The sequence below is a fragment of the Lampetra planeri genome, unplaced genomic scaffold (genome assembly GCF_965212315.1).
Source record: "Lampetra planeri unplaced genomic scaffold, kcLamPlan1.2.h2 scaffold_158, whole genome shotgun sequence".
NCBI classification, from domain to species: Eukaryota; Metazoa; Chordata; class Hyperoartia; order Petromyzontiformes; family Petromyzontidae; genus Lampetra; species Lampetra planeri.
The window spans coordinates 115,791-138,324 of record NW_027614308.1 but is presented as its reverse complement, the minus strand read 5'-3'; the positions used below and the strand labels follow the sequence as shown (position 1 = coordinate 138,324).

Sequence of the window (22,534 nt, the reverse complement as noted above, 5' to 3'; positions counted from 1 at the left end):
CGGCGGTGGGGGCGGCCCCCCTCCGGGTTGAGGCTCCGGGCTGGGGGTGTCCGCTCCCCCACCTCCTCCCCCGGGACCCGACGGGATTCCTGGTCCGGATCCACCGCCCCCACCTCCTCCTCCTCCTCCACCGCCCCCACCTCCTCCTCCGCCTCCTCCTCCACCTCCTCCACCGCCCCCACCTCCTCCTCCGCCACCTCCGCCACCTCCTCCGCCTCCGGGTCCCCCCCGCGCCCCCGTGGGGCAGCATGTCTGCGAAGCGAGGCACCCCTCCGGCGTCGGGCCCGGGGATGCTGGTGGGGTGGTGGGGGTGCTGGTGAGGGTGCGGGTGAGCGTGGTGAGGGTGCGGGTGAGCGTGGTGGGGGTGCTCGCCGGGACCCGCGAGCCCCCCCGCCGTGGGGAGGAAGGCGAGCTCGGCCGCGCTCTGCGGCTGCCCCGGGGGCCCCCCTTGCGGGAAGAAGTCGTAGCTGCTGCCTGGGACGTAGTAGTCACCCTGGTAGTCTGTGGGCAATACGGGGGGGTGAGAAGGGTGGGGGGTCAAGTTTAGTATTTCAGCAACGTAGTCTCCGTTGAGCCTGGAGGAATCCGATGAGCTATGAAGGTCTTTGTCTGTAAACGGGACGTGAAGAGCTGCGACATCAACCCAAATGACTGGGGGGGGGGGAAACTGCCGGCGACCGACTCAGCTGGCAGCAGGCTGTGAAAGCAGGCCTCAGGAGAGGCGAGGAGAAAAGACGCACCGCTTGGCAGACCAAGCGGGAGCGACGTCAAGGAAAATCAACAAACACCTCTGGAGCTGCCACCGCATTCACTTGCAAGTGCCGTGGCAAGGATTGGCCTACTAATTGTATCGACCCTCGCAAGGATGATTGGCTGAGTCAACCCCGCCCCCCCGCCCCAACGCAACCAATCAGGAGGATTTGAACACACCAGAAGCACAGATCACCTCCGCCTGTTTTAAACATCATCTCCGTGTGTTCTCGGTGGCTGTCACTCGGCACTGTTAACTGCACAAACCCACGCTGGATTGTTGAGGTCAACTAGTTGATGTCGTCCCGATTAGCGTCATCGTCCCGAGCATACGACAGGACAGTTCAGCGGCGCCTTTAAATTACTACACATAGCGGGCGGTGATGGTGACGATGATGGTGATGATGACGATGATGGTGGTGATGATGGTGGTGATGATGACGATGATGGTGGTGATGATGACGATGATGGTGGTGATGATGGTGGTGGTGGTGGTTATGATGATGATGATGACGATGATGGTGGTGATGGTGGTGGTGGTGACGATGATGATGACGATGATGGTGGTGATGATGACGATGATGGTGGTGATGATGGTGGTGGTGGTGGTGATGATGGTGATGATGACGATGATGATGACGATGATGGTGGTGATGATGACGATGATGGTGATGATGACGATGATGATGACGATGATGGTGATGATGATGGTGGTGTAAACATCACAATTCGAGAGGAAAAGGTGGCCGGGCGTGATGCTGGCCACCCCACCCGCCTTTGTGTGTCTATAAACGTGTCTACCACGTAGCACGTCATGCAAATATGACAGCGTCTCGAAACGAACACGAGTCGGCCCATGATCGCGTGTTGGTGCCTGGTCTGGGAGACTGTTTTTGTTGTTTTGATAAATCGCCCAAGCTTGCGTTTTGTGATAAAAAAAATTTGGCGACAATTTATCGACTTACGCAATTTGTACTCGTACACACACTCGAGGTTGTTTATTGATTTCTAGTGCATTGATTGGTGTTGTAACTTGCCGACCCCGCCCCTACTTGACCCTTTGCGAAAGAGCTTCATAGCTCATCGGATTCCTCCCTCCAGTCCAAATGAAGAAGTCTCATTGTGATCTGATCCATGCCACCAACAACAGGGCGATTTAATTCTAGATTTGAAGCTTTCGTGACTGCAAGGATTCATATTGTTAGGTTTTTTAGGTCAAGTCACGTAGGTAAAAAAATAAAAATTAATATAAGTAAAAAAAAATCACGACGTTTCGGAGGCAACACAAGCTTCCGTCTTCAGGTGGAACCGTCACAGCACGATAGCTGTATCACTTGATATTTTATTTTACTTTTATGAATTTAAATTTTTTTTACCTGCGTGACTTTACCGAAAAAACCTAAGAATATGGCGATTTCAACCTCTGCAGCCTCCGCCCCCTTCTTCTCTAGGCCACGCCTCCTGCCCGTTAGCCCCGCCTCCTTCTTCTCTAGGCCACGCCTCCTGTCTATTAGCCCCGTCCCCTTCTCCTCTGGGCCACGCCTCCTGCCTATTAGCCCCGCCCCCTTCTTCTCTAGACCACGCCTCCTGTCGATTAGCCCCGCCCCTTCTTCTCTAGACCCCACCTCCTGCCAATTAACCCCGCGCCTTCTTCTCTAGGCCACGCCTCCTGCCGTTTAGCCCCGCCCCCTTCTTCTCTAGGCCACGCCTCCTGCCTGTTAGCCCCGCCCCCTTCTTCTCTAGGCCCCACCCCTCTTCCTGATGAAGCGTCGTTTGCTCTTTCGCTCCGATCGCGGCAACATGTGCACATCATGCACGTCAGCGCGTGGACACGCGGCACGGAACGTAAATAAACGATCGGTTCTCGCGCGCGAGATGTCCGGGGATTTTAGTTTGTTCGTTTTATCCAATCGATTAATCGATGCGTGCGTACATCGAGTCATCCCGACAAATTACAGTAGCCCCCTGGGCACCGATCTGTCTGAATCGAGTCGCCTCCATCCGCCAATTGCACCACAACACCGCCAAGCTCGGCCCACCGCCCCCCCGCTACAAAAACACACAATCCACTGCTGGATGGCGTATCTGTCATGGCGGTTGTTCGCCGCTCCCTCCCACCAAGTTGCGTTATGATTTGTCAACAAATAAAATAAATAATGAATGAAACTGAACAGGGGAAGAGGTGGTGGTGGTGCGGTTGGAACGAGGATCGAGAGAAGTGGAAGTTCGTGGTGGTGGAGATGACGACCGCTCGTGTGGCGATCGAAACGTCGTCGTTGTTTTTGTTATTCTCTTTGAACCGATCTGCGTCACTTTACCGAATGACCCAAAGAATATGAGAGTGGGGGGCGGGGGGGGGGGGTTCGTTAGGGAGGGTGCGAGGATCTGTAGGGGGGGGCGGGCGTGGGGGGGGGGGTACAAGTGGGGGTGAGAGGGGGAGAGGGGGGGGGGCGGAGGGGGATGAAGAGGGGAGATCGGTGGGGAGGGGGGGGGTAAGAAAGCCACTTCATTCATTCAGCTGCCGCGCCCGTAAGATCTTCATGTGTCGTCAGGGAGACTGTTTGGCATCTCCCGCTCTCAATTGGAGATCGATTTAAAAAGCCGAGGGTGCGGTGGGGGGGAGGCTGGGGAGGCGGGGGTGAGGAGTGGGGGATGGGGGTGAGGGGTGGGGGGAGGGAGCCGCCCAGAATAGCAATGGGTGGCTGTTGCCGATGAGACGCTGCGTGTCGAAACGGGTCCATGCGGAGTTTTGCTTGTCCTGAATCAGCGCTGGGATCGTGCACTCACAGGAGGATATGGCCTGATTTGGCTTTGCGACAATCGTTGTTGATTGTTTGTATGCGGAGAGACGGGCATTGGAGGGAGAGGGGAGATACATAATAATAGTTGACATTTGTAAGGCGCAATTCATCTGCAGATGCTAATCTGCGGCCTATTGGTTATTTATTTGTTATTTTCAACAACGACGCTGCCTTTGCTGAGTTTCGGAGAGAGCCGCGGAGGGAGCTGAAGGGGAGAGAGAGAGAGAGAGGGGGGGGGGTGGAGGTTTAGGGAGGCTCAGGGTGATGAGGGTGGTTGGGGGAGGGAGTGAGAGCAGGAATGGCCAAATTTTGTACGGAGATTAAGCGAATAACACGCGGATTTGCGCGGCCTACAAGCACCGCAGAGAAAGGGCTCCTGCCATTATCGTCAGTTCTGATAATTTTTTTCTCTCTCTCTCTTGTATTTCACTTCACATGCAAATCTCACTGGGGGTGGGAGGGAGGAGAGGGATGGGTGGGTGGGGGTTTAGGGTTACTAGGTGTGCGTGCGTGTGTCTGTGTTTGTGTGTCTGTGTTTGTGTGTCCGTGTGTGTAGGCGTATTGGGGAGCGGTTAGCGCGCTGTGCTACGAACCTGGCGACCCGGGTTCGAATCCCGCTCACGGCCAACACCGGTGACTATTATCTGAACCGGTCCTGGGCCTCCCCTAGATCGATTCAGCCTCAAATCAGTACCTGGTGCGTTGTGTAAAAACATCGCTACTGGGGAGACAAAGGCGGCCGGACCGTGGCGCTGGCCACCCACCCCCTCGTGTGCCGTGCCGGCCTTCATATGTGCTACTCGCTAACAGCACTTGCCCCAACAGTCTTTGAAGGCTACGGGGGATCTTTGTCTTGTAGGGGTGGGAGAGTGAGTGAGTGAGTGTGGTGGACGGGCGAGTGAGTGAGTGAATGGTTGAGTGAATTGCGGTGGTGGACGGGCGAGTGAGTGAGTGAGTGGATGCGTGGGGTGAGTAGATAGATGGATAAGTGAGTGGACGGATGACCTGGTGAGCCAATGGGCGAGTGGCTGCATTTGTGAGTCGGTGGATGAATGGATAAGATGAGCGAGTGAAGTGAGTGGATGGATGGATGTATGAGTGAGTGGTGAGTAGGTGAATAGGTGAGTGAGTGATTGAGTGCGTGTGTGAGTGGATGGGTGGACCTGTGATTCGATGGATGAGCAAGTGATTGAATGGGTGGCTGGGTGTGTTATTGAGTGGGTGAGTGTGTTGATGGGTTCCCTTCCCCGTTGCGCACTCAACATTCGCACGTTGTCGAAAATGTTGAGCGTTTCAAGTTGTTTTACTACTATTATTGTAGTGAGTGAGCGGTTGAGTGAGCGATTGTACGAGTGAGTTACTGAGCGAGAAAGAGAGTGGGTTGGTGAATGGGTGGATGAGTATGTAGATCGGTGGATGAGCGAGCTTGTGTGAGCGAGCGAATAAGTAGGTGGGTGGGTAGATTTCATGGATGAGCGAGTGAGTTAGTGGGCAAGTCGATAAACGAGTGAGTTAGTGGGTAGGTGGATGAGCGAGTGAGTTAGTGGGTAGGTGGATAAGCGAGTGATTTAGTGGGAAGGTGGATGTGCGAGTGAGTTAGTGGGTAGGTGGATGAGCGAGTGAGTTAGTGGGTAGGTGGATGAGCGAGTGACTTAGTGGGGTGGTGGAGGTGCGAGTGAGTTAGTGGGTAGGTGGATGAGCGAGTGAGTTAGTGGGTAGGTGGGTGAGCGAGTGAGTTAGTGGGTAGGTGGATGAGCGAGTGAGTTAGTGGGGTGGTGGAGGTGCGAGCGAGTGTGTGGGCGAGCGAGCAGTCAGGTGGATGGGTAGGTGGGTGGTGGGTAGATGAGTGGATGAGCGAGCGAGCGAACGGGCAAGTGGGAGAGAGGGTTGGTGGGTGGGTTGGTTGGTGGATGGGTGGGTGAGTGGGTGGATGGGTGGGTGAGTGGGTGGGTGGGTGGGTGAGTGGGTGGGTGGGTGGGTGGGTGGGTGAGTGGGTGGGTGGGTGGGTGAGTGGGTGGGTGGGTGAGTGGGTGGGTGAGTGGGTGGGTGGGCGGGTTGGTGGGCGGGTTGGTGGATGGGTGGGTGAGCGAGTGGGTAGCGGGTGGGTGGGTGTGTGGGTCGGCGGGGAGGTGGGTAAATTGGTGGGACACAGCAAAAGCTAAATCGGCGAAACTCAACGGGGCTTTGGCGCCAACGAAATAAAAAAAACCCTGTGGGATTAGGCCCTGCGCCTGGCGGCTCCGTTTCGCGAAATAACCCCGGACGGAGCGATGCAGATCCCTCCTCTCACCCAGAAAATCCCACACATACGACAAAGACAAAGACACCCGCCCCCCGTATATAGCCTCAAAAGACTTGTTGGGGCAAGTGCTGTTAGCGAGCACCTATGAAGGGTGGCACTGCACACGAGGGGGTGGGTGGTCAGCACCACGTCACACACGCACACACGCATACACACACACACATGCACACACGCCCCCGTATAGCCTTAACATACTGTTAGGGCAAGTGCTGTTAGCGAGCACCTATGAAGGCCGGCACGGTATGCATGGTAGTGGGTGGCCAGCACCACGCTCGACCGCCTTTGTCTCCCCAGTGGCGATGTTTACACACCGCACCAGGCACTGATTTGAGGCTGAGTCGACCTAGGAGAGGCCCAGGACCGGTTCAGCGAATCGTCGCTCGTGTTAGCCGTGAGCGGGAATTGAACCCGTGTAGCCGGGTTCGTAGCGCAGCGCGCTCACCGCTACACCACCGCACACACGCGCACACGCGCACACGCACACACGCACACACACACGCACACACACGCACACACACACGCACACACGCACACACACACGCACACACGCACACACGCACACGCACACACACACACGCACACACACGCACAAACACGCACACACGCACACACGCACCCCCCACTTCGCTACCCCTCAAAGTATCTTTGAACCCAAATTGGGGCCAGAAACGCATAATCACCCAACATGTTTGGGGACGCCCCCCCTCCCCTCCCACCCATCCACCGCCCAACCACCCCCCCCCCTCATCCCACCACCCCCCAAACAGAACCCCCCCCCCCCCCGTGATATAATGAGCAGCGGTTGAGTCTCAAAAGCTATGGCTACATTCACAGGGGGTTCCAATTATGCGAAGATGATGGTGACGGACGTGGTGGTGGTGGTGGTTGGTGGTGGCGATGGTGGTAGTGGTGATGGTCATGGGCTTCCCCTAGGTCGACTCAGCCCCCAATGAGTACCTGGTGTGGTGTTTAAACATCACCACTGGGGAGACAAAGGCGTCCGGGGGGTGGTGTTGGCCACCCACCCCCTCGTGTGCCGTGCCGGCCTTCGTAGGTGTTCGCTAACAGCACTTGCCCCAAAAGTCTGTTCAGCCTTTACGGGGGATCTTTGTCTTTGGTAACAGTGGTGGTGGTGATGATGGTGTTGTTGGTGGTGGTGATGCGAGTGTGGGGAACTGTGGCGCAATGGTTAGCGCAATGCGCTTCGAACACGGCGACCCGAGTTCGATTCCTGCTCACCACAGCCAACATCGGTGACGAATCATCTGAACCGGTCATGGGCCTTCCATACATTAACATACAGAGGCATAGAGTTACATAGAGACCCATGTAGCTGCATAGAGATCTACAGAGTTACACATCATAGTGACGCAGAGATTCATGGAGATACATCGAGACCCACAGACCAAAGTCCAGGGCCGTCAGCAGTGACGGCAGTGACAGGACATCGTGGTCACATATCGACTCATAGAGTTCCATAGAGTCACCTCGAGACGCACAGAGTTACATAGAGATCTGTCGAGTTAGAGACCCATCAAGTCGCTTGGAGATCTACAGAGTTAGATAGAGACCCATAGACCTGCTTGGAGATCTACAGAGTTAGATAGAGACCCATCAAGTCGCTTGGATATCTATAGAGTTAGAGACCCATATACTTGCTTGGAGATCTACAGAGTTAGACAGAGACCCATCAAGTCTGTTGGAGCTCTATAGAGTTACATAGAGACCCATCAAGTCTGTTGGAGCTCTATAGAGTTACATAGAGACCCATCAAGTCTGTTGGAGCTCTATAGAGTTACATAGATATCCATCAAGTCTGTTGGAGCTCTATAGAGTTACATAGAGATCCATCAAGTCTGTTGGAGATCTACAGAGTTAGACAGACACCCATAGACCTGCTTGGAGATCTACAGAGTTAGATAGAGACCCATAGACCTGCTTGGAGATCTACAGAGTTAGACAGAGACTCATAGAGCTAAGTAGCTATATAGAGTCACATAAAGACCCATAGATCACAGCCCAAGTCACAGCGGCATTGCAGGGTGGAAGATGCGAAAGCAAACAAGCTAAGCAGGTCTTGGCCTGCATCGCACGAGGACGAGGCGAGCACCGTGCATAACAGGTGTTAGAGGCTGCGGGACGCTGTCTTTCCGACAGACCTGTTTTTCACCTGAGGACGGCTGCTTACGTTGTGGCCGAAACGTCGCGAGAATTGTATTTCATTATGTTTTATTTTTATTATTTTATTATTTCCCTTCTACGTGACTTTACCGAAAGAACCAAGAAAATAAAACATTTGTTTCTGTGCTAAGAAGGTCCATTGCCTGAAACGTCGCCGATTATATATATTCATTTGTATTTGAAGGCCACGCACAGTGTGAAATCTACGATGCCCGCCCTTCAACCACGTCCCCGATGACGTCACAACAGCGCCATTTTGACGTAACGTCATAGCCTCGTGGTGTTTCATCAGAAACATTGTTTATTATATTATTATTCCCGTCTTAATTTAGGGTTCACACGAAAGAAGAAAAATCAGACTCGCGTCTGACATCGGCCCGCGAGGCATCGACATCCCTGCAAAGCCTCACCGAGTCTCGAGACTCGTTTTCGGGAGGGTCCTGCTACGCTCGGGAGGTCTGACCGTGAATTCCACGAGGCGACTGGGAAACGAGTGGTGGCGCAGTGGTTAGCACATTTGGTAAAAGCGACTTCGATTCCCCGGCCCACGGCTACCATCAGTGGCGACCTGCTGCTGGTCACCAACCCGCACTGCCCAGCCTGGTGAAGTATGGTCAAAACAACCCCGAGGCTCAACACGAGGCCAGGTACGGGGACGTCTTCATCCAGCAGTAGATCGACAAAGCGCTGTTAATTATATAATTATTGTACGTGAGGAGAGAGAGAGAGAGAGCCCACGCGAGGTGGGGGCGGGGGGAGCGATGGGAGGGAGAGGGTTTGGGAGAAGGAGAGAGTTGGGATTTGGGAAGGGTGAGTGAGGGTGGGGGTGGAGAGGTGGGGGAAGGAGGGAGAGGAGGAGGGGGCAATGTGTGTGTGGGGGGGGGGGGTGGAAGAGGGAGCTTAGAGGGGGAGGGGGGGGGGGAACACTGACCTCCACTGCGTTTGAAGTGTCGCGCGTAATTGGAACAAATCCGACGCCGAATGTGCGACAAAAAGGGACCGCAGATGCGGCTTTGTCCGGATATTATCACGGCCACCGAGGGCCCGGCTACACCCCCCCCTCCCCCCTTCTTACCCCCCTCTGCTACCCCCCCCCCCCCCCCACTTCTACCCCCCTCTAACCCTCCACTCCAACCCCCTCCCGACACACAGACTGCGGGCAACACAACACAGCGCGTCCATTCATACGAGCGGGTTTGTGTATGGGGGGGTGGAGGAGGGTTGTGGGTGGTGGGGGGATGTGTTCAGGCAGGGAGGGGGAGAGGTTTGGTTGAGTGAGTGGGTGGATTTGAGGTTTGAGCGCGCGCGTGTGTTGGGGGAAGTGGGGACGGGGATGTGTGTGTGGGGGGAGGGGTGGGTGGCGCAGTGGTTAGCGCACTCCGCTACGAAACCCGGTGGATCGAGTTAATAACTCAAACCCCGTTACCTGCTCCCGTGTTGGGCCTTCCCGAGGTCCACTCGCTGTTTTAAATGAGTGACCGAGTCCGTCGTGTAACACACATCTCGGCACTGCCGCGGAGAGACAAAGGCGGCCGGGTGTGCCCCGCTTGTTGTGACGCCCATGCCGCCCTTAATAGGTGCTCGCTAACCGCACTCGCTCTCACGGCGCGCCAACCCACCGCACACCAAACCCATCGCCCCATCACCTCCGCGTCTGATCCACGCGTCACCCGTGTCTCTAAACACGCGTGTCTCTAAACACGCGTGTCTCTAAACACGCGTGTCTCTAAACACGCGTGTCTCTAAACACGCGTGTCTCTAAACACGCGTGTCTCTAAACACGCGTGTCTCTAAACACGCGTGTCTCCACGGCCCCCTTCTCCCCTCTGCCCACTCATGCGCCATGCACCCCGTGTCTTTGCGCCTTTGTGTCAACACGCATCCAAATCCCTGCGTCTTCCCATCATATTCCAACATCGATCCAAACACCCTGTACCCCCATGACCCAACGTCCCCATTTATCCATATCCACATGCACCCCCCCCCCCCCCCATGTCCTCGGGTGCCGACAATTCTCCCATGCCCCCCCCCCCCCTCTACCCCCCTAGCCCTCTCCCTGTCCCGATGCCCCCTTCCCCATCTGCTTCCATATCCCTGCGTCTCCATATCCTCTTGTTCCATTCTTCCCCCCATCCCCATGACCACATGTCCCCCGTGTTACCATTTCCCAGTATCCTGACTGTCTCAACGCCGCCCAAACCCGCGTGTCCCCTCTGTGTCTCCATGCCCGCCCCCCTCCCCGCGTCCCCCGGACCCACCCCCCCTCCCAACGTACCGCCGTAGTAGTTGAAGGGTCCGCTCGCCATCATCTCCGCCTCGTCGAGGCGACCTCCCAGGGTGCGCATGCGCCTCGGGTTCCTGAAGAACGCGTGGCGGCGCGCCCCGAGGGCGCTCAGCTGCTTCATCCGCCGCTCCTTGGAGCGCCGGTTCTGGAACCAAACCTACACAGGGCCACGTGCGCGGTCGGTACGGTGATTGTGACTGTTTGGAGAAGAGAACTCCTTTGCCATCAACGCCCTCCCCCCTCTGCACCCCAAACAAGGGGGGGGGGGGGCAGGGATGTTGGTGGGGGTGGGGTGGGGGGGAGCAATTTCCTGGCTGAAAATAAAACAAGCGTAGGTGGGCAGTGACTTTAAGTGAGCTCAGTGAGCACGCCCGAGCAAGTGCCACAGTCGCAACCGACGGGGAGACACGAACAAGACGCTTGGCAGCGAGCGGAGGAACGAGGCCACGCCGTGCTGATGACACTCGCGGCAAGCGAAGCCAGGGCAAGCATTTTGCTTTTAAATGCAAGATCCGCGCCAGCCATCGACTCCCCCCCCCCCACATCGATTGAGAGGCACCGTTGTCTGGACGACGTCACGATTCGCAGACGAATCTTGGTGCATTGCATTCCTCGTTATCGTATTACTTGTTTTTTTCTCTATTAAATGTTTTCGCGCGTGCTAGACCGTTGTCTTTTCACCTGCTTGATATGAATGAATAAATAAGCGGAGATTGAATTACAAAACAAACTATATTTTCATGTTGCCGCTGCTGCTGCTGCGTTGGCAGTGGCGCACAAGAGCAGTTAACAACAGCAAACACTCGTTTATATAATTAAATATGGAATAGCCCGACGTTTCGGGTTATGGGCCTTCCATTGCATATAAAACGGCGTGGCACATAACAACAATAATGTTGTATGTGCTCCGAAGAAGGGCCATTACCTGCAACGATTATAAATATATATTCTTTAAAAACAAATCTTATGCCACACAGCAGTGTTCCGTGACGAATGAGTTGAGTGATTGGGGGGGGAGCGGTGGTGTAGCAGTTAGCGCGCTGCACTACGAACTTGGATTCCCAAGTTCGATTCCCGCTCACGGCCAACACCAGTGACGATTATATATCACTGTGTAACACGACTTGTTGTTCCTGGGTAGTAAGTGCTATTTTATAATTGCTTATGCCTCAAAAGTATAGCAAATGGCTATTATTCCCCACAAACGTTGCTTTTGTGACCAGGACTTTACGTGAAGGAATGACACACATGCACACCACGTTTTCTCATTGAAAATAGGCACATTTCTAAATATCACTGTCCTGGTCACAAAAGCAAAGTGTGTGGGTAATGATAGCCATCTTCTGTACTTTTGAGGCATAAGCAATTGGAAAATAACACTTACTACCCAGGAACAAAACAATGTTTGTTACACAATGAATTATCTGAACCGGTCCTGGGCCTCCCCTAGGTCGACTCAGCCTCAAATGAGTACATGGTGTGGTGTGTAAACATCGCCACTGGGGATACAAAGGCGGTCGGGCGTGGTGCTGGCTAACATCACTTGCACCTACAGTCTTTTTCAGGCTATACGGGGCACCTTTGCCCTTCGTCTTTTTGCGTGTTTGTTTGTTTGTTTTTTTAAAATGAATAAAAACAAAAACTGCGTAAACACGCGCGCGAGTCGGTTTACCAGAGCGGTCTTTGAGGTCGCGGGCAAAATTGCAGGGAGCCCCCCCACCACCCCCGCCCTTGAGTTGAAGAGTTATGAAGGGAGAGGCGGGGACCGCACTCCGAGTGGCATAATGATCGCAGACGATTCGAGTAAGTGATTGTCATTGCTTGAAGTCTATTAGATTTTGAGAGGCAATTATTCTTAATCACGTGTGTGTGTCTGCGCGCGCGTGTGTGTGTGTGTGTGGGGAGCGGTAGTGTAGCGGTTAGCGCGCTGCGCTATGAACCTGGCGACACGGGTTCGATTCCCGCTCACGGCCAACACCAGTGACGATTATCCGAACCGATCCCGGGCCTCCCTCTAGGTCGACTCAGCCTCAAATGAGTACCTGGTGAGGTGTGTAAACATCGCCACTAGGGAGACAAAGGCGGTCGGGCGCGGTGCTGACCCACCCACCCCTTCGTGTGCCGTTCCGGCCTTCATAGGTGCTCGCTAACAGCACTTGCCCCAACAGTCTGTTCCAGGCTATATGGGGGTCTTTGTCTTTGGGGAGCGGTAGTGCAGTGGTTAAGCGCTACGCTGCGTTGCGACCCCGGCTCCCCGAGTTCGATTCCCGCTCGCGGCCAACACCGGTGACGATTATGATCAGAACCGGTCCTGCGTCTCCCCTAGGTCGACTCAGCCTCAAATGAGTACCTGGTGCGCAGTGGTGTGTAAACATCGCCACTGGGGAGACAAAGGCGGCCGGGCGTGGTATTGGCCAACCACCAGCACCTTCATAGGTGCTCGCTAACAGCACTTGCTCCTACAGTCTGTTAAGGCTACACGGGGGATCTTTGTTGCGTGTCTGCGTCAGCGCGTGTGTGCGTGTCGAGCTACAGTCTGATAATGAACGCCAAACAATCGGACACTGCCTTTGTTGCAAGGTGACTGATCGTGTGTGTGTGCTTCAATCACAATCTGCCAACACAAGTGTCTGTGTGTTAATTGGAATGTTTGCTCAAGCGTCTGCACAGTGCTGCACGTGCAAATGCACGCGCATACACAGGTATTTATTTGAATGTCTAGAGGTGATAATGTGTAACGAGAGGTATGTGAATGTGTAAACACATCAAGTATACGCAGTACAGTAGAACCCCTCTTAACGACCGCAATTGGTTCAGTGATTGGGTCGTTCAGCGAGTCTAGGAAACGTCGTAGTTTTTATTTTATTCACTTTTATTTTTATTATTATTTTTCTATCTACGTGACTTTACCGAAAGAACCAAATAAATTCGTTCCGATCGCATCGAAAGTTGCCCCTTTTCACCCCCAAAACGCACTTTATGATGTGTAAACAATGGATATCAATACGTACAGATACCAAACAACACGATAAACACACACTATTAAAATAAACATGGTTAATAAATGCATTAATTCATACCTATAACGTTAACAGGGGAATGTTCGGTAAGCGAACACATTGGGCTCTATGGAAGCACTACACTACTCTACACCACTATATACACTATACTACTATACACTACACTACTATACACTACACTACTATACACTACTATATACACTACACTATACACTACAATACTATGCACTACACTACTATACACTACACTATACACTACAATACTATACACTACTCTACACCACTATAGACACTACACTATACACTATAACACTATACACTACACTACTATACACTACACTACTATACACTACTATATACACTACACTATACACTACAATACTATGCACTACACTACTCTACACTACTATATACACTACACTATACACTACTATACACTACAATAACATACACTACACTACACACGACACATTGGGCTCTATGGAGGCACTACACTATTCTACACCACTATAAACACTACACTATACACTATAATACTATACACTACATTATTAGACACTACACTACTCTACACCACTATATACACTACACTATACACTATAATACTATACACTACACTACTAGACACTACACTACTCTACACTACTATATACACTACACTATACACTACTATACACTACAATAACATACACTCCACTACACACGACACATTGGGCTCTACGGAGGTTCGTCGTGAAGCGATTAGTGGCCGTTAAGAAGTGTTTCTACTCTATTATACTGCAACCAATCCACTCTCACACCAAACAAACTCGCCGGACCTCGCAAGCTAAGCAGGCGTGCACCTGGCGAGAACTTGGACTTGTGACCACCCCGCCACCACCCCCGGGGCTTGCCAGGTGTTGTAGGGAGCTCGGTTAGGGGAGGTTGTGCTGAGTGCCCCCTCCCACCCATAGTACACGTGTGACCCAACACACACACACCTGTGTGCTCCCACAGTAGCCCAGGCACCATTACCTGTGTGACCCAACACACACACACCTGTGTGACCCAACACACACACCTGTGTGATCCCCACAGTAGCCCAGGTACCAATACCTGTGTGACCCAACACACACACCTGTGTGATCCCCACAGTAGCCCAAGTACCATTACCCGTGTGACCCAACACACACACACACACCTGTGTGCATCCCACAGTAGCCCAGGTACCATTACCTGTGTGACCCAACACACACACACACCTGTGTGCTCCCCACAGTAGCCCAGGTACCATTACCTGTGTGACCCAACGCACACACACACCTGTGTGCACTCCCTCCCTCTCGTGCTTTACCAGTCCTCGAGCAGTCTGTCGCTCTCCACCTGTCCCCATGCCAGTACTGTACTTCCTACAGCTGCAGCAGTAGCAGCAGTAGCACCTGCATACCTGCCCCGGCCATCCTAGTACCACACCAGCAGCAGGCTACCCGCATGACGCGCATGTTGAGGCGCAATCTCTAGCAGCAGCAGGAGGCAGTACAGCAGCAGAAGCAGCAGCAGCAGGAGCAGTAGGAAGTAGCAGCAGAAAGTAGCAGCAGGAGGTAGCAGCAGCAGGAGGAGCAGCAGGAGTAGCAGCAGGAGCAGCAGGAAGTAGCAGTAGCATCAGCAGCAGGAGCAGCAGTCTACCTGAATGACGCGCATGTTGACACGCAATCTCTAGCAGCAGCAGCAGGAGGAGCAGCAGCAGGAGGTAGCAGCATCAGCAGGAAGCAGCAGCAGCAGCATCAGCAGCAGGCACCATCAGCCTACCTGAATGACGCGCATGTTGAGGCCGGTCTCCTGCGCCAGCTGCTCGCGGATGTGCCTCGTGGGCTTCGGCGTGGCCGCGAACGCCGCCTTGAGGGTCTCCAGCTGCTTGGCCTTGATGGTGGTGCGGGGCCCGCGCCGCTTGGCTCCGAGGCTCTGCTCCTCCGTCTCGCCCGCTCCCGCCTCCTTGTCGGACGACGCCGACTGGTCGCCCTCCTTCGCCTCGTCGGCGCCCTGCTCCTGCAGGTCCGGCGACATGCTACGGTCGCTGCACGTGGTCACTGCGTGGTGGCGGCGGGGGGGGGGGGGGAGAAAGGGAGCGGTGGCGCAGCGGTTAGCGCCGCGCGCTGAGCGACGGACCATCCCTCCCGCCCGCTCGCCCCCCGCCGCAAACGCCCCCTCCCCCGGTGGCGACATTTTTGTTAGCTGGTTCCGCGCCTCTCCCCTAGGTTGACTCGGTCGTAAATGAGTATATGTGTGTGGTGCGGCGTGTAGAGATCAGCGTTTTTGGGAGACAAAGGCGGCCGGGCGTGGCGCTGACCACCCACCCCCTTGCTGTGCCGTGCCGGCCTTCGTAGGTGCTGCTCGCTGGCAGCCACCGCCACAAACCACCACAAACCACCACCGCTACCAACACTCCCGTGTACACACAATGACCTACACAGCGCGCACGGCGGTATGCAGTTCGTGTGACAAACTCACGGATACACACAAACACCCACGCACCACCACGACGACCACAACGACGACTACCGTTGTCAAAAGTGATCTTCATTATGACCAACATCTCCGCCACGACCTCCAACCACCGATATGCGAACACGCCTCTCCTTCCCTCCACTCACCATCCCCTGCCGCCACCAAAGACAAAGATCCCCCGCATAGCCTTCACGGACTCTTGGGCAAAGTGCTGTTAGCGAGCGCCTATGAAGGCCGGGTTAGGGTGGCCAGCAACCACGCGAGACCAGCCTTTGCCTCCCAAGTGGCGATGCTCACGCACCGTTTCAGGCCGAGTCGATCTAGGGGAGGCCCAGCACCGCTTCAGACAATCGCCACCGCCGTTGGGTGGCCGTGGGCGGCAATCGAACTCGGGTTCGAAGCGCAGCGCGTCAACTGATTCAAGAGCCGAATGGCTCACAGGACTATACCTAATAAATGAACTTGAACCACCGGCCTCTCACCCGAGTTGGCGCCCGTGTCCTTGAGTCCGCTACTGCTCAGGTAGTCCTCCTTGCACACGAACTTGCTCTCGTCGAGCACGTAGAGCTCCTCGCCCGTGGACAACTGCTTGCGACATACTAGGCACGTGAAGCAGTTGAGGTGGAAGACGGAGCCGCGGGCTCGCCGCACCAGATCGCTCGGCGAGATGCCCTGCAGACAGCCGGCGCATTTCGTTCCGAACCTCCTGTGGTAAGGGGCGGGGTGGGGGGGGGTTATGGAGGAGGGGGTGGGGTGGGGGGCAGCGAATGGAGGAAAGGAGGGGGGGGGGGGCAGAGAGAGAGTTCCAAGGTTCAGCTTGTTTTGTGTAACGTCCAGGAGAGTAGTGACGATGTGTGTATTGTCGCGTTTGTGCAGGGCCAGTTGTGCTGTCGATGGCTTGCTGCTGCTGCCACGTGGCTGCGTTGGCGGTGGTGCAAAGTCGTCCTCCCTTCGTTCCTCTCCCAAGGGTCACCTGTTTCTCCATCGCCCATTCTCATCTCCCCCCCCCCCCACTCCGTCCCATCCCTCCCCTATAGCCCTTTGTGACCCACCACCTCCCCCCCGCCATGCACGAGCCTTGCCATCGAAGCTTTGTTATATAGGGGGCGCCTTAGCTATTCAAAACTACAAAAAGATTTTTTTTTAAAGTTCGTCAATAACAACAATATATGGATCACAGAGTAAAACAGCGACTGTGGTCTGTGCTGCTTCAACGGAGGAGGAGGAGGAACGGCAAAACGACTCAAACTCTCTCTGTCTCTGTCTGTCTCTCTCTGTCTCTCTCTGTCTCTCTCTGTCTGCTGAAGCCCTCTCGTCGTGGCGAACAGCAGCAGCAGCAGACTCCTGCTGCTGTCTACTGGACATCTGTGAAAAGAGCTTAATAGCTCTTCAGATTCCTCCAGTGTGAATACATATTCGGATTCTGACACACAAATATATGAAGGTCTGCGTGGCCTTACTGAAAAAAAAGCGACGTTTCGGGCAAGGACCCTTATCCCTCACACATTGTACGCGCTGTGAAGAAAACCCACGTCACCTATGTAGTCATGTATTTGTCGTTTTAAGGCGACAGCGTTATTAAACTATTATTATTTGACCAGGTAAGGCCCACTGAGCTATGTAGGCCGTTTTTATTAGCGGCCTGGCCACAGATGATAGCTCAAGGAAGTGGCTTATCATGTTGAAATTATCATATAGCAGACAAATACTCTTAAAACGCATCTTTATCAATGTTGAGTTGAAAAACACGAGGACTCGGAGGAAAAACCACGCGACCACGGGGAGAACACGCAAACTCCAAATATAGAGCAGGCGTCAGGGTCGGGATCGAACCCACGAACCTCCTGCATACCAGGCGAGGGAGTTAACATCTCCTAGCCACCGTGATGATGATAAGAGAGACACACGCAAACTCCAAATATACCGCATCAGGCGTCAGGGTCGGGATCGAACCCACGAACCTCCTGCATACCAGGCGAGGGAGTTAACATCTCCTAGCCACCGTGATGATGATAAGAGAGACACACGCAAACTCCAAATATACAGCATCAGGCGTCAGGGTCGGGATCGAACCTACGAACCTCCTGCATACCAGGCGAGGGAGTTAACATCTCCTAGCCACCGTGATGATGATAAGAGAGACACACGCAAACTCCAAATATACAGCATCGGGCGTCAGGGTCGGGATCGAACCCACGAACCTCCTGCATCCCAGGCGAGGGAGTTAACATCTCCTAGCCACCGCGTTGTTGACGAATGTGTCAGAGCAATGTCTTTGTTGTTGTTGTTGTCATTTGTGAGTGTGTAGGTGGAGGGTCATCTTCTCTGTGTAACACGATTCAATAATCGGCGTCAGCTCCAGCGGGGCTATGGGGATGGAGGGGGGGGCTGATCAATCAAGGAGGGGCGGGGCCACATAATTAGAGAGGTGGGGCTAAGAGGAGAACGTTGGGGGTCGCAAAGACAAAGGTCCCCCGTATAGTCCTTCACAGACTGTTGGGCCAAGTGCTGTTAGCGAGTAGCACCTATGAAGGCCGGCACGGCACACGAAGCGGGGGTGGGGGGAGGGGGTTTGGCTAGCACCACGCCCGGCCACCTTTGTCTCTCCCAGGGCTCATGTTTTTAACACGCCGTACTCATTTGAGGCTGAGTCAACCTAGGGGAGAGGCCCTGGGTCGGTTCATTTAATCGTCACTGGTGTTGGTGGCTGTGAGCGGGAATCGAACTCGGGTCGCCGGGTTCGGAGCGCAGTGCGCTAACCGCTGGGCCACCGCTCCCAAAGACAAAGACAAAGCTCCCCCGTATAGCCTGAACAGACTGTTGGGGCAAGTATTGTAAGCGAGTAGCACCAATGAAGGCCGCACCACGCCCGGCCGCCTTTGTCTCCCTAGTGGCGATGTTTAATACACAGCACCAGGTACACGCAAAGACAGAGATGCACAGACGCGGCCGCCTTTGTCTCCCTAGTGGCGATGTATACTACACCGCACCAAGTACTCACGAAGAAAGAGATACACACACACGCGCGCGCGCGCGTTGGTCGACGCAACTATTTTGACATCAGTAGTATAAAGGTGTCAGTTTTTGTACCAGATAAAAGGGTAAAAACCTATTACTCTATTTTGCTACTGGTAAAGGAGGTCTCACAGTGTATTCTGACAACTTAATGAAACTATGGCGCGCGCACACGCACACGCGCTCCTGAAACTCGCCATCCATTCGCCCCTATCACCAATTCCCTCCACTCAACCGAACACGAAGAGATGTACAACAGCCTCATTATGAACGCGCTATTGTGGGGCAACAATTACGTGCAAACAGAGCAACTAAGCAGATCATTGCCGCGATGCTGCTGCTGATGCTGCTGATGCGTTGGCAGTGGGCACACAAGAGCAATTGACATCGACAAAGTCACTCCACGCACTCGTCAATAACAACAACAGAAGCAGCAGCAGCACTGTGCGTGGCCTTCAAAGGGAAAGTAAATCGGCGACGTTTCAAGCGATGGCCCTTCTTCATAGCGCGTAAATAGAGAGGCCACTCGAAGGACGTCGTGGAACAATTGGAGTTGGACACTCCACAATCACATGGGAACACATTCTTGCTTCTGATGATCAGGTTTTCGTGAATAAATTGGCGATGTTATGAATTCAGTAGTAGTGGCTATGCCAACGGTAGCTATTTAGTTTAACAAGTAGGCTTTCGCGACCAATATTATTCATAATCAACGTTTTTGGGTTTAGATCGCGTTATTTATACATGTGTCGTAACCCTCCACCACCCGACACGGCCAATCAGCAAAAAAGTGTCACGTTGACAAAAGACAAATAGTTCACTGCTTTAGCCTACCGGTGTGTTGAAGCGTGAAACCACAACATTTACAATTTTTGAGTAGTACGACGTTTCGCTGGTAATTGCATCCAGCATCATCGGGCAATTCGCCAGATTTAAGTAACCATACAAACCCCCTAACCAACCGCAGAGTGTCACTAAGTAAAATAACGTATGTGAAAAGCAAAACGATAAGATATTTTGCTGGGATGTTGCACATACAGTACAGTATATGCAGTACACGCAGAACTCCGTGTAATCGTCTCAACGTCTACAGTTCGTTAATATCTGTTCAATAAATTGGTCATGAAAAGTCAATAATATTGGTCATGAAGACTCAATAGATCGATGGAATTTAAAACACACATTTACCTTTTTTCTTTGTATGTGGAGACAAACGCGGTCGATGCAGTTCGTATAACAAGAGGCAACACGCCTTAACCCTGCAGTTACCCGCTTACCCTGCAGTTACCCGCTTGCCGAGTTAGCACATTAATCATGTCATTATTTAGAGAAGGCGTTGCTTGTTTAACATGTATTGGCCGTCGCGACCAAAATTACCCACAATCCAAGTTTGTTTTTTGGGTTGTTAGATCGCGTAAAATATAAATGTGTCGTTAAACCCGCCGCCACCCGACAGATACAATTGGTAAAGAGTTGTCACGTGAACAGAACGTGGCCAATTCGTTACCAGCGCAGCAACACCGGTTGTGTGCTGTACTAGTAGCGAACTGGCGTGTTTGTTTCCGTGACAAACCTTACTAATCGGCTGTGTCGGGTGGTGGTGGTGGCGGGTTTAACGACACATTCATATATTTACGCGATTTAACCCACCCCCCCCCCCCCTGTATTATGGATGATGATATTTGTCTAGAACGCCCAACTACGTGTTTAACAGAGTTATCATTGTTGTGGTGGTGGCGGTAGTCAACAGGATCCCAGCCAGCAGCCAGCCAGGAAACTCGAGGCATAGATGATGATTATTATTGTTAACTATTATAATTGCCCGTCATATCACGCGATACTAAAATAATAAATGCAACGAAAAATAAAAAAAATGTAAAGATTACATGGAGTTTATTTCAGCAAAAAAATTCATTTGTATATCGTTAAAAAAAAAATCCACGTCGACAACTCAGCGTTACACACAACCTACCAAAACGATATTATTAACAATTAGCAGTATCAATCTTGATTTTAAGCTTTCTTGACTGCAGGAATCCATACTCTTTGGTTCTTTCGGTAAAGTCACGTAGGTAGAAAATAAAATAAAATAAAACAAAGAACGACGTTTCGATCGCAACACAAGCGGTCGCCTGATTTATTCAAATTCTAACTACGTGACTTTACCGAAAGAACCAAAGAGAATTAGCTGTATCATATGTATTAACTGTTGCACCGCCGTAGCTTTACATTATGGGGGGGGGGGCATCCTGCGACCGCTGATTGCAGCGTCGTTGACACTGGAGACTCCGGCAGCTTTGTGTCGGCTTTAGCGTCACACTCGCGGTCAAAAAAAACGAAACCACCACCAGAATAAAAGTGGTTGAACGTTTTTCGTCTTCGGGGGCCTCTTCTTCCAACGCCGCCGACTTACTTCGGACCCACCGAGCCTCGTGGGTCAAGGTTCGAAGTGGGTCAACCCCGTGGAGCCGTAATTCGATCATTCTGCGATGTTGGTTTTGCGATGGAATAATCGGATGTCATATTTGCGCTGTTTCGAAATGCTTATATATATATGCGCGTGTGTGTGTCTACAGTGCAGTACTCCAAACGTATTCGACTGTTGGCCACCACGAGTTGTGGATTGGGAGCTGCCCCTTACAATGTCATCCATATGTATGATGTTGTACTGTACCTCCATTCAGTGTATATACGTGCCCCGTTTTGCCGGTATGATTGCCCGATAGAGTAAAGCCGCGGTGGCGAGATGTTAACCTCCACGCCAGGTATACACAGGAGGTCGTGGGCTCGACCCCAACCCTAGCGCCTGTAGTATTTGGTGTTTGCAGGTGTCTCTCTCCCCAATGGTCGCGTGGATTTTTCTCCGGGTCCTCCGGCCCGCTCTACCCGTCTCCCTCCACGTTTAGAATCCACGTCCACGCCTTGAAGAGCGTTGGGCCGCAGTGCATTTCCACGTGGCGATGAGCCACCTGGCCGAGATATCATTGCGTACGGCCCAGTACGCTTCTGACAAAGAGCTACAAAACCCGGTTGGGCCTTATCTGCTAAAATAAAATAAAAAAATAGATATAAAACTTGATCTGAAGCTTTCGTGACTGCAGGAATTAATCTTTGGATTCTTTGGGTAAAGTCACGTAGAAAGAAATTAAATTATAGAGTAAGACGTTTCGATTGTAATACAAGCAATCGTCATCAGGTAGAACTACATTTGAGAGAGAGACGAAACACAGACACGGAGACAAAGACAAAGACCCCCCCGTATAGCCTTAACAGACTGTAGGGGCAAGTGCTGTTAGCGAGCACCTACGAAGGCCGGAACGGTACACGAGGGGGTGGGTGGCCAGCACCACGCCCGACCGCCTTTGTCTCCCTAGCGGCGATGTTTACACACCGCACCAGGTACTCACACACAAACAGACACACACGCAAATTGAGTTCTACCTGAAGACGGTTGCTTGTGTTGCAATCGAAACGTCGTATTTTATTATTTAATTTATTTTCTTTCTACGTGACTTTACCGAAAGAACCAAAGAGTAAAGAATATAAAGTTGTATAGTTTTTTTTTGTGTATGGCTCAGGAGGGTCCCGCCACCGTAATCAACCTTGCACCGGTTCAGATACCACTCGCCGCTGATGTTAGCCGTGACTCACATACACACTCACAATCACACTCACAATCACACTCACAATCACACTC

At 52.9% G+C, this 22,534-nt stretch overlaps 1 protein-coding gene across 1 annotated transcript in view; it reads right to left on the bottom strand.

Moving 5' to 3' along the window:
• Window positions 1–206: 206 nt before the first annotated feature.
• The window catches only part of LHX5 (LIM homeobox 5), a gene marked incomplete at its 3' end in the record, with an annotated part of 72,242 nt that continues 49,914 nt past the window's right edge, over window positions 207–22,534 (bottom strand). Inside the window, exons 2-5 of the mRNA XM_078622512.1 lie at window positions 16,305–16,528; window positions 15,127–15,404; window positions 10,310–10,475; window positions 207–501 (exon numbers count right to left, since the gene is read on the bottom strand). Of these exons, the coding sequence (XP_078478638.1) occupies window positions 207–501; window positions 10,310–10,475; window positions 15,127–15,404; window positions 16,305–16,528 (963 nt within the window). The remainder of the gene's footprint in view (window positions 502–10,309; window positions 10,476–15,126; window positions 15,405–16,304; window positions 16,529–22,534) is intronic.